The 15,573-nt window shown below is 42.0% G+C and overlaps 1 protein-coding gene across 2 annotated transcripts in view; it reads right to left on the bottom strand.

The window, feature by feature from the left end:
* Positions 1–5,549: 5,549 nt before the first annotated feature.
* PECR (peroxisomal trans-2-enoyl-CoA reductase) overlaps positions 5,550–15,573 on the bottom strand; it is a 62,422-nt gene continuing 52,398 nt past the window's right edge. The window contains exon 7 of one of the 2 annotated variants that reach the window (XM_064373012.1): positions 5,550–6,556. In XM_064373012.1, coding sequence (XP_064229082.1) covers positions 6,512–6,556 — 45 coding nt within the window. In that variant the 3' untranslated portion in view covers positions 5,550–6,511. The remainder of the gene's footprint in view (positions 6,557–15,573) is intronic. The other variant, XM_064373010.1, reaches the window with a different exon arrangement.

Below are 15,573 nucleotides of genomic sequence, written 5' to 3'. Positions count from 1 at the left end.
ACTGCTATATAGACTCTATTGTCACAGCTAACTCCCCCTCCATAACAAACACTTTCCAGATGCCCAGAACAGTCTCAAGTCTCAGTCCCGGAGACGAGATTTAGAATCCACCCTCTTTCTTCCTCCAGAAGACAAGCCCCTCTACAATTCCAAGTATTCTGTGTTCTCCAAAGTCTCTCTATATTATACCTAACCAAAATTAAACATAAGCTTGGACCCAGCTATCATGCCACACCTCTTTCCAATTCAATTAAACTCTAAGAAGCATGTATTAAGCACTTGCTCAATGCAAGGTGACTCGACGTTACAAAATAGGAGAAAAAAATGCAGCAAAAACTGTAGTAGGAGAAAAGCTGAGCATCATTCACATTTGCTATGAAAGGCCACCGAAGGCTTGCCTCAACTTTAAGCCCAGATCCTACCAATCTGAATGTTAAAGATAACTGAATTTATGCCTGTGGGTTTTTAGTTCACCACTCCTTTATATGATTTCTTTCTTCACACTCAGGAGATACAGCAACAGGTCAGAACCCTGCAACTCTCCCGGACAAGTTCTACGAAAGTAAAGGCAGCAGGTAGACTTCCCCACAAAGGTTTTATACAGACCTTCCTGTAATCCTCTGTGCTGCCACCTCCTGGCCTTCCATTGTAAATTCACTGCAAGCTCTTTGGAGATGCAGCTGAAGATCTAAAGCTTTCTTTTACTCAACAGATGGAAAGTTGCTGTGGCCACGATGCCTATATGAGCCTAGAGCTTAGCCATAGTAATATTTAAGTGGGAGATTTAAACTAGTTGTAAACCAAACTCTAAACCTGTTAGGGCACTGCTAAATTGAGCAATAAGTCCTCTCTTCTCTTGGCTACCACGTGCCAAATAGCATTGATTATTGTATTCCTATTTCATTTCATCTTAGTAAGAATTGGTATTTAATTTATTAGCCTGAAAACCATGGGAAAGTATATAGGCCACTACATATATTTCTTAAATAATATAAGGGAAGCAATTTAAATGAAACATTAAAACTTGTTTTTACATTTTATTTCTGTGTGTGTGTGAGAGAGAGAGAGAGAGAAAGAGAAAGAGAGAGAGAGAGAGATTGAGAGAGAGAGAGAGAGAGCCAGAGACTCACTCTGTTGCCCAGGCTGGAGTGCAGTGGCACAATCTATGCTCACTGCAACCTTCGCCTCCAGGGTTAAAGTGATTCTCCTGCCCTAGCCTCCTAAGTAGCTGGGATTACAGGCACCCACCACCACACTCAGCTAACTTTTTTTTTTTTCTAGATGGAGTCTTGCTCTGTAGCCCAGGCTGGAGTGCAGTGGGTATGATTATTTACTGCAACCTCTGCCTGCTTCCCAGGTTCCAGTTCAAGCAATTCTCCTGCCTCAACCTCCTGACTAGCTGGGATTACAGGATGCCCAGCTAATTTTTAATTTTTAGTAGAGATGGAGTTTCACTTTGGCCATGTTAGTTTCACCAGTTAGGTCTTGAACTCCTAACCTCGTGATCCACCTGCCTCAGCCTACCAAAGTGCTGGGATTACAAGCCTGAGCCACCTTGCCTAGCCTTTTCTTTTTCTTTGAGACGGAGTTTTGCTCTGTCACCCAGGCTGGAGTGCAATGGTGTGATCTCTGCTTACCGCAACCTCTGCCTCCTGGGTTCAAGTGATTCTCCTGGCTCAGCCTCCTGAGTAGCTGCGATTATGGGTGCGCACAACCACATTTGCCTAATTTTCTGTATTTTTAGTAGAGATGGGGTTTCACCATGTTGGCCAGGCTGGTTTCAAACTCCTGACCTGGTGATCCACCTTGCTTGGCCTCCCAAAGTGCTAGGATTACAGGCATGAGCCACCGTGCCCCACAGCCCAGCTAATTTTAATATAGTTAGTAGAGACAGGATTTCACCATGTTGGTCAGGCTGGTGTCGAACTCCTGACCTCAAGTGCTCTGCACACTTCTGCCTCCCAAAGAGCTGGGATTACAGGTGTGAGCCACCACACCTGGCAGTTTTTAAATTTTCTTTATTTTGCCTTTTATTTATTTAAATAAATCTATCCTGGAAACAGCTGGATAACATAGATTAAAAGAGTAGTACAAATCTCAAGAGAAAGAACTGCCTTTTGTTTAAGGAAATGCATTAATGGACCACTTTGGCTGCAAAAAAATCCTCTCAGATAAACGGGCAAGCAGGGAGGAAAAGAGAACCATTTTTTTTTTTCTTTTTTGAGATGGAGTCTTGCTCTGTTGCCCAGGCTGGAGTGCAGTGGCACAATCTCAGCTCACTGCAAGCTCCACCTCCCGGGTTCAAGGAATTCCCTGCCTCAGCCTCTTCAGTAGCTGGGATTACAGGCACCCGCCACCACAGCTGACTAAATTTTTTATTTTTAGTAGAGATGGGGTTTCACCACTTTGGCCAGGCTGGTCTTGAACTCCTGACCTCGTGATCCACCCACCTCAGCCTCCCAAACTGCTGGGATTACAGACATGAGACACAGCGCCTGGCCAAGAGAGCCATATTTTTCTGTGTGGTAATGGAAAAACTTCTGGGTTAATGTGAGGAGCAGGGAATGGGGAGAAGCTGGAATAGAGAAGATGAAGCAGGAAGGAGAGAGAGAAGTACCAGAAGAATTGAAGCAAGCCCTTCTAAAGGAAGGTGGTAGTCAGCCCCGCTGTGACAGGACAGCACAACACCCAGCACTTAGATGAGGGAAAAGACAGCCTTTCAAATTGCTAAGTGCTTAATGTTAAATATTTTGCTTGACCAAAGTAGAGGGCCCTTTCAAGTCTATGCCATGAGTATCCCTTTGAGTTGCTTTGTGGAGTTTAAAATGTACATCTCTAAGCTCCACTGTCCCTTCTCATGCCAAGCCTTGCAGGGTCTACTCTCCATGAGCTGTTTTCAATTTAGAAAGGCCTTGTCACTTCAGACAGGGAATTTAAATTGAGCCACCCGTCCCTATCTCTCATATCTTCGTATCCCATAAGAAGACCAGGTGCCGGCAGGGCATGGTGGCTCACGCCTGTAATCCCAGCACTTTGGGAGGCCAAGGAGGGTGGATCACCTGAGGTCAGGAGTTCAAGATCAGCCTGGCCAACATGATGAAACCCCATCTCTACTAAAAATACAAAAATTAGCCAGGCGTAGTGGCAAGCACCTGTAATCCCAGCTACTCGGGAGGCTGAGGCAGGAGAATTGCTTGAACCCAGAAGGCAGAGGTTACAGTCAGCCAAGATCCCGCCACTGCACTCCAGCCTGGGTGACACAGCAAGAATCAGTCTCAAAAAATTAAAATAAAATAATATAAAAAAAGGAGGCCCAGTGTCCCCTCTTTTGTCCCTAGGCTAACTGACTCATAATGAGTATTCCTCAGTCCAAGGGAAAGCAGCCCCTGTCCAGCTGTTGTTAAACAAATACGGTTTCTTGTCTGTAGAAAATGTATTGGCCAGATGTGGTGGCTCATGCCTGTAATCCCAACACTTGGGGGGCTGAGGTGGGTGGATCACCTGAGGTCAGGAGTTCAAGACCAGACTGGCCAACATGGTGAAACTCCGTCTCTACTAAAAATACAAAAAAAAAAAAAAAAATTAGCTGGGCATGGTGGTGCGTACCTATAATCCTGGCTACTTGAGAGGCTGAGACAGTAGAATTGTCTGAACTCGGGAGGAAGAAGTTGCAGTGAGCCGAGATCATGCCATTGCACTCCAGCCTGGGCAACGGAATAAGAGTCTGTCTCAAAAAAAGAAGAAGAAGAAAGAAAAAGAAAATACATTATAAAGATAAACTGGTATAACAGTTTGACTCAAAATTTGAGTACGTTTTCATGATTCCTGGCACCATGATATCCTTGAAAAGCAAGAGAATGTATGAAAATGCACATCTCATTTTAATGCTTGTGCTTCCTCCTATGGCAACATAGGAGAATGGTTTCATAGGAGTGTAAAACTCATTAATAAAGGCAAAATCCTTAGCTGCCACCCCACCAATGCCCAAAAGAGATTGATTTAAAGACCTCAAAAGGAAAAACAAAATTGTAAAACTAGGAGAGAAGACCTCTACTACCCAGAGACAGCCCAGTAGCCGAAACGCAAAGCTTCTCAGCTTAGAGGAGGCGCAGATCTTCCTTCCTTCCTTCTCTGTAACTCTGCAGAAAATCTAGGACTATAGATAAGGTTCCCAGGAAAGCTAACTCTGTGATGGAATTTAGCGTACAGGAGATTTACTACGAGCGCACGTGGAACCAACACCTGTGGAAAAGAAGGGCAGAAAGGAGGTGACTGGGCCTCAGTCAACCCTACGGGGAGTTCTAAAGACAGAATGACAATTCAGAGCTGTTCTGAGTCGGTGAGGGAGAACTGGCCCTTTCTGTCCCCTCCATGACAATCAGTCTTTGGATGAGGTCTACCTGGGAAGGAACATGGCCTTGGCCGAGGCAGCCGTCTTCAGCGGAGGCCGTCCCGGAAGCGGGCTGACAGCTAGGGCCATCCGTTGTCAACATAATCACACTCAAAGTACTCTTTTATAAAAAATATACTCCCTCTCAAATAACTCTTTTATTTTGAATATAATCACACTCAAAATACTCTTTTATTCCAGCAGCTCCTTGCTTCCGAGGGATGCTCTGTGTGCCGCGTCTTCCTTCCGGAGGGAGGCTCTGTGCGCTGCATCCCAGCAGCCACTGCCCGGCAGTCCCTGCACCAAAATCCATCCTTGTGGGCAGTCACACAAGCTCAGGATTTCCTTCCTCTCAAAATGCCAGGAATTCTTTTATCAGATTTCTTTAACATAAGATTAAGTCCTCCATGCATGATCACTTAAACCTTCAGCTCTTTGGAGGGAACATTCTAGAAATAAGGTCTAGGAAACTGTCCACAGGTAGAAGCAGTCTCACTCGCATAAACATGATGAAAACTCTTCGCTAGAAGTACTGACATATGCTACGATGTGGATGACCCTCAAAAACATTATGATAAGTGAAAAAAGCCAGACACAAAAGGTCACATATTAGATGATTCACTATACATTAAATATCCATAGAGAGAGACGTAATTCCAGCTAGTGGCTGCTGGGGACAGGGGTGGAGGACAGCATAAGAAGAGCAACTGCTTAATGTATATAGAGTTTCTTTTTGGTATGATAAAATGTTTTGGTGTTTTGGGTTTTTTTGGGTTTTTTAAAGAACAAAACAGGTATATTTCTTTTTTTTTTTTTTTGAGACAGAGTTTCACTCTTGTTACCCAGGTTGGAGTGCAATGGCACGATCAAGGCTCACCACAACCTCTGCCTCCTGGGTTCAAGCAATTCTCCTGCCTCAGCCTCTTGAGTAGCTGGAACTACAGGCGCGCACCACCATGCCCAGCTAATTTTTGTATTTTTAGTAGAGACAGGGTTTCACCATGTTGACCAGGATGATCTCAATCTCTTGAACTCGTGATCCACCTGCCTCTGCCTCCCAAAGTGCTGGAATTATAGGCGTGAGCCACCACGACCAGCCAAAACAGGTATATTTCTATTAGGCTACCTGATACAGAAGATAGTGTGGTATGGATGAATAGTATGAATGACAAATAATACAAATATATTTTATTTGAAATAAAAATGCATACACAGCTCAAGGGGTCACTTGGAAACAAACTGTTACTTGACTAAATTACTGAGCAAAAACAAACTGAAGCAAAAACACCTTTCTTTTTTAACATGTATCTGGGAATAGGTAGGAAGACACTACTTGGTTTTTTAAAAAACTGACCTTCCCTTAAGGCCTGGTCATAGAAGTGTAAACAATGTGAATGAATCCACCATTACCAGTTGTCATATAACTATGTCACCTGTGTATTCTGAGATTACACACATACCTGTCAATATACCTGGGAAAGGTTATTTTATCACAATTACACTTGAGTTCTTGGCAGACAGGACAGAGGAAGAGTAATTTGAAAAAAGTTTTACATCCTATTTAGAAGAAATAACTAGTATTTCCTTAAATAACAGGTTACAATAGAAAGATAGTGCCTGGAAGTTATCCTTTTCACTTTGGTTCGTTTTTAGTTTTTGTTTATGATTTACATAGCTGTTTAATTCATTTGCTTATAGTACAATCCTGCCATAAAGTATTAAAGCACAAGATACCTATTATTCCTTCAACATCTGCATTTTTCAAGTTTTATACTCTACATCCACAGTATGTCAGCAGTTCTTGGATGTTAAAAATAAATAAATACATGGGTAAAACCCTTCTAAAAATGCAGATGTCAAAAATAAAAATTTAAAAATTTTAAAAAATAAAAAATTAAAAAACTAAAAAATTAAAACGCAGATGTCTATAATTACAATGGTATTAAAATGGGAAGGAGACAATGAGAGAAGGGGTAAAAGCAAACATGTTCATGTGCAGGGAATGTGGTTCAAGTCTTTGGAAAATTACAGTTATCAGATGCAATAAATGATGATCAAAGCAGGCAGAGGGAGAAGGATGAATGTGTCTTCCATTTAGCTATAGATTGCAGCACAGTCTCTTTAGGTGTTGGTGATCAGTAAAAACCACTGAAGTACCAGAAGTGCCTGGAAGGACAGGGGTAAAAAGTAATGACCATAATACCTTGTCTAAATCAGTAGCAGGGCTTCATGGCTAGGAAACTTTTTTAAACAATAAAATGTCTCTAGGATAGATCTTTCTCTCTCCAGCATTAAATGTGGCAGAATTAAAAACAAAAAAAAAGATTTACACGTAGATATAGCAATAACAGAAAATTACAAGGCAGAGAACACAAAAGAATCAAGGCAACGCTATAGGTTCCACAGTATTCCATGAGGCTAGAAAACCAGTTAACTTTGAAAGCCCTAGCAAAATATTACTCTTTTATAAATCACTTGTTTATCATATGACCACACGTTGAATCCTTGTCTTTCCACATACTGGAGAATTCTACATTCAGCCTTTAAGCATTCTGCATTTCTTTGCCAATCTTGTAGCCAAGTATTTTGTTCCAGTTGATTTTGGTGCGGGTAACTGGAAGCTGCCAGCGCCAAGGCCTTGAATGTGGTATCTGACTTTGATGGTTTTCACTAATTGCTGTCTGATACTCATTTTCTGCATTCTCTATGATTTTAATAAACTCCTTGGCAGTTTGGGCTTCATTCAAAACAGTTAGTGAATCCTATACATCTTTATGACTAACCTACTGAGCATTGCCATCATCATAATAAAGAACCTGAGTCTTAAGCACTCCAACCACCTGGGCCATAGGTGGTGTGATGGTGAACTTCCACTCTGATCTCCAACGACCATTCCGGAAGTTTTTAGGCTGAAACTGGTGGCTTTCTTTTTTTTTTTTTTTTTTTTTTTGAGACAGAGTTTTGCTCTTGTTAGGCTAATTTTTGTATTTTTAGTAGAGACAGGGTTTTGCCATGTTGACCAGGCTGGTCTCGAACTCCTGAGCTCAGGTGATCCTCCCACCTTGGCCTCCCAAAGTGCTGGGATCACAGGCATGAGCCACTGTGCCCAGCAAAAGCACGTGAAAATGTTTTGAAACTAGACAAAGATGATGATTGCACAACATTGTGAATGTACTAAATGCCACTGGATCGTTCATTTTTAAATGGTTAATTTTTTTTTTTTTTTTAGTCAGGGTCTCTGTTGCCCAGGCTGGAGTACAGTGGCACCATCTAGGCTCACTGAAACCTTCCCAGGTTCAAGTGATCCTCCTGTTTCAGCCTTCTGAGTAGCTGGGACTACAGGCATGAACAGCCAATTTTTGTATTTTTTGTAGAGACAGGGTTTCACCATGTTGCCCAGGCTGGTCTCAAACTCTTGAGCTCAAGCGATTCACTTGCCTCTGCCTCACAAAGTGCTGGGATTACTACAGGCTTGAGCCACCACCTCTGGCTAAATTAGTTAATTTCATATTATGTCAATTTCACCTCAATTAAATAAAATGGGGTAAAACCACACACACACACACACACACACACACACACAGACACCCTAAACACAAAAAAATCTCTTCCCTGGGAACAGCAGACTATATGGAAATTAACCCTTTACTGTAAGAACTTTATTTTTTTAATAACTAGGAATTATTAAAATGTTGTTACTCTGTTTTCAGAGTAAACTTACATCACGCAAGGCAAATCAGATAAAACTATTTGTGCTTAAAATCAAGCATCCTATCCATGTAGTTGGCTCTGGATAGCCAAATTATGTAAATCTATAATTTACATGAGACATAACTTCTGTGTACATGTAAAGAGTATTGTCCTTCCAAAGGAGTTTGAAGTGTTATGATCACATACTCTTTAAAGTTTCCTGAAATAAAAATGATGTTCAGAGATTTCAGGGTCTCCAAAATAATTATCTGTTTGGAAAGGCACACTCCAAACTATTCAAAAATACTTGATGAAATCATTCATCTCTTACTGGTAAAATGTGAAAGATGGTATGTGAATATTTTGTGTTTATATATTTGGTGTTTGGTGACAGAAAGACAAAACAATGGTGTGAATATACTTGTTGGAAGCTAAAAATTACGTGAATTAAACTATCTTTAAATAAATAATGCCGTGCCACCACCATTTCAGCACTATTACACAGTAGAGTTAGAAGCTCCCTAAAAGAAATTTAACTTTAAAGTAAGAATGATAGTCCAAAAGCCACAAGGTAATCCCAGCACTTTGGGAGGCCAAGGTGGGCAGATCACTTGAGGCCAGGAGTTCAAGACCAGCCTAGCCAACATGGCAAAACCCTCATCTCTACGAAAAATATAAAAATTAGCTGGGCGTGGTGGCACATGCCTGTAATCCCAGCTACTTGAGAGGCCAAGGCATGAGAATCACTTGAACCTGGGAGGAGGAGGTTGCAGTAAGCCAAGATGACACCACTGCACCTCAGTCTGGATGACAGAGCAAGAATCTATCTCAGAAAAAAAAAAAAAAAAAAAAAAAGCCATGAGGTAGTTAAGATACTAGGACCTTCAAAAAAGGAAAGAAACAGAAAGTGTCAGTTTAAAATTTGCCTACTATCAAAACTCTCCATTCTGAAAAAGTAAGTCCAGCCAACTATCCCTTCCCCCACTCTCCGTGATAAAAAATCATTTACAAGTTGCATTGTTTTTCTAAATGCATTCTAAATCTGAAAAATTTGCATAAATATTCAAACACACTAAATTTCAAAACATACTTAAAGTCTGTTATTTAATAAAACTTGAAATTTTCATGTTTAATTCTCCACATTGTAGTTTTCTGAGTTTTCTAATTAAATATAGTTACTTCAGAATAAAAATTTTAGCATTTGGGCATGACATTTTGACTTCCATACAAGAGTTTGGACATCTACACTAAAACCAAATTGCTAATGCTTCATGTAAATATAATGTAAAACATAGGCTTTAAGTGGAAATAAATGACATTTAAAGTCTGATGTGGTTGTAAATCAAAGATGTCTTTCACGAATTTGCTCAAAAAAAACAGATAATCTGAAAATATATACAAATCAATAGAAAAATTTCCATTTGACATTTGTAGGCAGGATTTAAATGTGTGATAGCTGACATATTTTTCCAGTAATTATGTATTTAATTCCTATTTTTCTCGATGTACTCTAGATGTTTTCTCAAACATACTTGGATTTTGAGAATTCAAATTTGTATGGTGTTAAGGTAATGCATATTTGAGTTTATCTTGCTATTTGAGAAATTGAAATTCTACCAATTACAGACAATTCTGTAATTGTCTATAATTACAGTAAGAATTGCACACTTAAAATCATTAAAATGGCAAAAATTATGTTATATATATCAGTTATATCACAATAAAGAAAAAGAAAAGGGAAGAAAAAAATAAGGCTCTTTCTATCAGAAAGACAAAAAGAGAGAGACACAATTTTGATTTTCCCCCCACTGGAATATAGAATTAAGTATAGACCACTCAAGATATTCAAATTTGTGATCAGAGCACTTACAGGAGCAATTCCAAAATAAATACCAGTATAATCAAAAAGATGTCATATTCATCTTTATTTAAAAGGAAGTAAATAATTTCCTTTTAAAATAAAAGGATGATAGCAGCTTGATGGCAGGGGGTGTGTAAGGAAGGATTGACGCTGCTGAGTTAGGACAGCAAAGGCAAAATGATAAAAACTAGGCAGAAGAGCCAGGCACGGTGGCTCACGCCTGTAATCCCAGCACTTTGGGAGGCCGAGGTGGGCAGATCATCTGAAGTCGGGAGTTCGAGACCAGCCTGGCCAACATGGTGAAACCTCATCTCTACTAAAAATACAAAAATTAGTTGGGTGTGATGGTGGGTGCATATAATCCCAGCTACTTGGGAGGCTGAGACAGGAGAATCACTTGAACCCAAGAGGCAGGGACTGCAGTGAGCAAAGATGGCATCACTGCACTCCAACCTGGGCAACAGAGAGAGACTTCATCTCAAAAACAAAAAAAGAAAGAATTGGATAAAAGCATCCACTCACCCCAAGTCCCATAATGTCCATACCAGCCTACCTCTACTTCACAATCAATCCTATTAATCCCAAATCCAGATTCAATGTCTCACAGCTGAATCTCCCAGCAAGTCTTATCTACCTTCCTCTGATGACCTTATCTTCCTCCTTGTCTTTTACTATAAACTCAGATTGAACCTCTCTACTTTTCTGTATTTTTGTATTTCTTAAATCATCAAGAATTTTTAAAAGGCTTCAGCAAAACCAGAAATAGGATGTCCCTCTCTTCTTGGTTTATCTGAGAACAGGAAGTCAAAGAAATAGAACAAAATAGCCTTTGGTAGGCAGCTTTTCACGCAGAAGATAAAATTACAGGGTAAGAAATTATGACTTACATCTACTCTGAATCACTTACAGAAATGACTTTTTTTTTTTTCAAATCTTTGCTATTTAAGTCCATGATAATCATTTGCATCTGAAAAAGCTGACTCTGTTGAGTCATACTTAGAACTACAAACTCTGACTAAACTTGTGACTCAGTCCAGACAAATGAAAACAAAAGCCAAATGGTCCAAAATATGCAAGAGAAACAAGGAAAATTGTCTTTACTTTGCTGATTTGAGTTTTTTTTTCCAAATTTACCAACTAGATATAATTTCCCCACTCAAAGCACATGAACTCAGGTACAACAATGCTATGGAATAATTCGATGGTATTGTCCATTTCTTGTAAGCTTCTGTTTACCCAACTGGCTTATGCTGGAGCCAACTAATGCTAACCCAGCATTAGTTGGCTGGGTTAGCTGATCAGGGTTACAGGGGTCTTTGCAGGGCCTGCAGAGCAGAATCCAGGTCAGAAGGCAATCGTTTTGCACCATCAAACATATATTCTATTTGGGACCTGGTCTTCTACTCTCTCTGCGACACTCATGAACCCCTATAAACTGTGGGAGGCTCAGTGCAAACTCCCTCCTGTCTCTCCCCAGTAACGTTTATATGTAGTCAGCTAACTCTTCCCCATGTTACCCACATCCAAGTAATTCATGAGGCCGTTTTCATTTTACACATTTTAGACCCTTACACTTTTTAGTTGGGGAACTTCTAAACTTACCCAAAGATTGAGAGACTAGTAGAATTAACCATATAATGTATAATATAGCCGCATACAGATAATGTATAATGTATCTGTCACCCAGCTTAGACAATAATTACCATACTGCCAATCTCATTTCACCAACCCCTCTTCCTCCATTTTTTTAAGTTGAAATATTTTAAAGTAAATCCTAGACATCAATATTTGTTAATTAAAAAATAATAACTGCCATGCCATTATCACATCAAACAAAATGACCAGTAAGTGTCTATACAAATTCCTCAACTGTCTCAATACCCTCACAAGAGCAAGTAAGTGGTAGAAGCTGGGATTCGAACACAAGCAGTTGGACTCCAGTGCACTCTAAAATCTCTAATTCATGGAAAGAGAGAGTCCAACAAGAGCTCTGCAGAAAGTGGCAGAAAAGGGCAAAATAAGCAGAGAGACAGGATGCCAGGAAGCAGCAAGCAGGAAGGTTAGTAACCTCAGCAGAGGGTGGCCTCCGTCAAGAAGGGGATTTCAAGTTATTTCCTTTTGGAGAACTGACAGTCTCAAGGAGAACAAGTCTGAAGGCTGCAGACAAGAACAGGTGGTGGGCCTACCGATCCCAGCGTGGGAAGGGGATAAGGCAGTGTGAATGCTGATGGCATCAGGACTTGGTAGATCCTAAGACTCTGACTCCTACCCGGCAGAACGCAAGCGTGCCTCTCACTGAGCCACGGCTGCCTGAAAGCTGGCACTAACCCACAGAGGGCCTTGGTTGCCATACAAATCAGAAACGGTGTTGTCCAAGATAAAATCCAAAATAGCCCAGAGATTTGGCTGTCTTAAAACACGGGCTCAATAATCACTAGTTTTGATGCAGCAAACCTTTCTAGAATACGGTTTAGAATCTTCCTGCTGGTGGGTCTCATTTCACTAGACAGCTCCTTTGCCGAAATGAAATCCTTGTAAACAAGGAGTGCAGAAGAAATGCCAAAGGAAGAAACTAAAGTTCAAGTTGCAGCTGGGTCTTGAATCCTAAGGCACGGCCCAGACAAACTGGTGTTCCACAACTAACCACAAGGTGGCACTGCTTTGAGCCAAGCCCCAGGTATGTTAAAAAATAAATGAGATCAATGGTGAAGTTTTACAGTTGCAGAATAGCCAAGTGGCAGCCATGAAAAGAAACCCCTTAGACCTCCTGCTATGGGAAACAAAAGTGATTGGCTGTGGGTCCCAGCTGCTGCCCCTCTACATCCACCACGGTCTTCCCCCTCTGGCTGCTCCTGGCCCATGACAAACACAGTCTTGCTGTCCACACCAAGCTATTCCCTTGGGACAAGGGTGGCTCCCACGGGTGACTTTTGCTTGAGGACTTCCCATCTGCCTGGTCCTCCCTTTCTTGGACTGTACTGCGGTCTGTGGATTTTTTCCTACCCAATCCCCCTTCCTTCTCTCTCTCCTTCACAGTTGTCAGAGCTTCATGATAGCCCTATTCAGGAGTGGCCCTATGATGGTGGAGCCGGAAAATCTTTCTTTTCTTTTTTCTTTTGAAATGGAGTCTCGCTCTTGTCGCCCAGCCTGGAGTGCAGTGGCGCGATCTCAACTCGCTGCAACCTCCGCCTCTCAAGTTCAAGCGATCCTCCTGTCTCAGCTTCAAGATGCCTGCCACCGGCCAGGATAATTTTTGTATTTTTCGTAGAGACAGGGTTTCACCATGTCGGCCAAGCTGATATCAAACTCTTGACCTCAGCCTCCCAAAGTGCTGGGATGACAGGCGTGAGCCACCGTGCCCGGCCAGGGCTCTTCTTTGAGCTCTGTGGATGGTTGGTTGGTTGGTTTTTTGAGACTGAGTCTCGCTGGAGTGCAGTAGCACCAACCAGGCTAGAGTGCAGTGGCACCATCTCGGCTCACTACCAACCTCTGCCTCCCAGGTTCAAGCGATTCTCCTGCCTCAGCCTCCTGAGTAGCTGGGATTACAGGCACCTGCCACATGCCCAGTGGCTAATTTTTGTATTTTTAGTAGAAACGGGGTTTCATCATGTTGGCCAGGCTGGTCTTCAACTCCTGACCTTAGGTGATCCGCCTGCCTCAGTCTCCCAAAGTGCTGGAATTACAGGCATCAGCCACCGTGCCCAGACAGGGCTCTTCTTTGAGCGCTCAGTCTTAACCCTAGTAGTGCAGGCTACTCCTGATATCTGCTATTCTCATGCTCAAGTTCTTTTTACTTCCTACTAGCCAGTCCTTCACTACTCCAATCTGCTGTGATAATCGCTCTTCACATTTAACTTTCCCTGTTCAAATTGCTGGTGGTTTCTGTGTCACTCCTCGTAGTGACAAATACCTATTCTAAGCAAGAGTTTGGCTTTCCTGCCTGCGGGGACTCAGACACCATGACTATCTGGGGGCTTACAGAAAGCCTGGTCGCTAGGCAAGGTCCCAATCCAATCAGGTGACTTACTTCCCAGTGAAGGAGATGAAAGAGTGAGCCCCTGGTTGTGGAACCAGCGTCCGTCCACACCCCGCACTATCCATAGGCAGCCAGCCTCATGGAGGACTTGAACAACCGAGACCCGGCTGAAGGGCCAGGATGGAGTGTTATCCTCAAGGATGTGTGTCATCAGTAGGTTTGGGACCGTGTCTGGGGTCCAGCGGGTGAAATCAGGAGTGGCCCTGCTTTCTATCATTTCCAATGATCTGCTGCAGGATTTAAGGAGAATAGCAGCACTGGAAATCCTGGTCCCAAAGAGGGAGGCTCTTGCCAGGGGACATAAGGTCCCGATATGAATTACAAACTACGTCTTATGCCACAAGGTCCCATTGAGCTACAAACTGTCTGATGCCAGAGCACTTTGAACTCCCTTTGTCCAGGAACCAGGAGGAGGAGACAGAGTTACTTTTTCACAGTAGGGACAGGGAGCAATACAGGTGGAATCCACGTGATCCATTGAGTGCCTGCTGCTATTCCCGTGGGCCGCTGTCAATGTGAACACACATGTTCAGCAAGCCTGTCTTAAGAAAGCATCACTGCTGCAGTCTGAGATGCCTCCAGCCCAATCCTTTCTCCCGTCTCTTTTACAGGGATCAGCCTTGCAGCATGGTCTGAAGGCCATCACTGCCTTCTTTGGCTCCCCACACTTATCCTCCACAGGCATGGTCCCCAATAAGTGTCATGCAAATCGCATTATGTCTGTGGGAAGTAGAAAAGTTTCTTTTTTAAAGTTTCCTTTCTTAAAAATAAACCATAAGTGTGCTAACAACTCTTTGCTAAGCCCTATCCTATGTAGCTGTTAGACGTGCCATGCTTACAGGCACATAGTACATTCTATTTCCTTGTACTCTGACCAAGATATCTGTGCTGGACGTGCTCACAGGCATGTCCCAGCTCTCCACTGCTTTTACGTGTTTAGAAAAGTTTTAAGTTGTTAGCCGTAGGGTTTTAGTTTAAATTGTGAGGTCTGGTTCCAGCCGATGGAGATCAAACACAGCAGTAAAGACGACCCCAAATGCGTAAGGGATAAATTTGTGTGTTTTCCTTTGTTCACTGTATTCTCTGGCATGATGGCTGGTGGGAGTATCCTTCCTGCAGTCCAGGAAGTAAAAATTGCGTTGCTGAAAGATCCTTTGTCTCAGTGCTAATTTTTATTTGTGGCACCGAGCGTCTGTTTCCAACATGTCTGGGCACCTGCTTTTCAGAGGACCTGAGCTAACATAAGCCACAAACCAAAAGATTCATGTGTGGGGGAGGGATAATATTCATAAGGGTCATCTTTATCAACAACTTCTTTTAATATAAATATACAATTGTTTTCATTTTGTTTTCCAGATGTCTTTTTCTTTCAGTTATATGCTGTGGACATCATGGCCTTATTGTCTATAACACTCCTGCTCTCTCACTCTCTCTGTATTGTAAGCTCAGTAAGGCAAGATCTGTGTGTATTTTTTCACCACTGCATGTCTCACTTCTGGCATAATCCTAAATACATAGCAGGAGCTCAAAATCACTCAGCCTATTCAAGAACAGTCACCCTACAACAAAGCTCACTAAGTGTAGTGGCAAAAGAAT

This window comes from Aotus nancymaae, unplaced genomic scaffold, assembly GCF_030222135.1.
Source record: "Aotus nancymaae isolate 86718 unplaced genomic scaffold, 86718_ANA_hifiasm-v0.15.2.pri h1tg000008l, whole genome shotgun sequence".
NCBI lineage: Eukaryota > Metazoa > Chordata > Mammalia > Primates > Aotidae > Aotus > Aotus nancymaae.
Note: the sequence above shows the minus strand (reverse complement) of the source record. Positions and strands in the feature narration are given on the sequence as shown.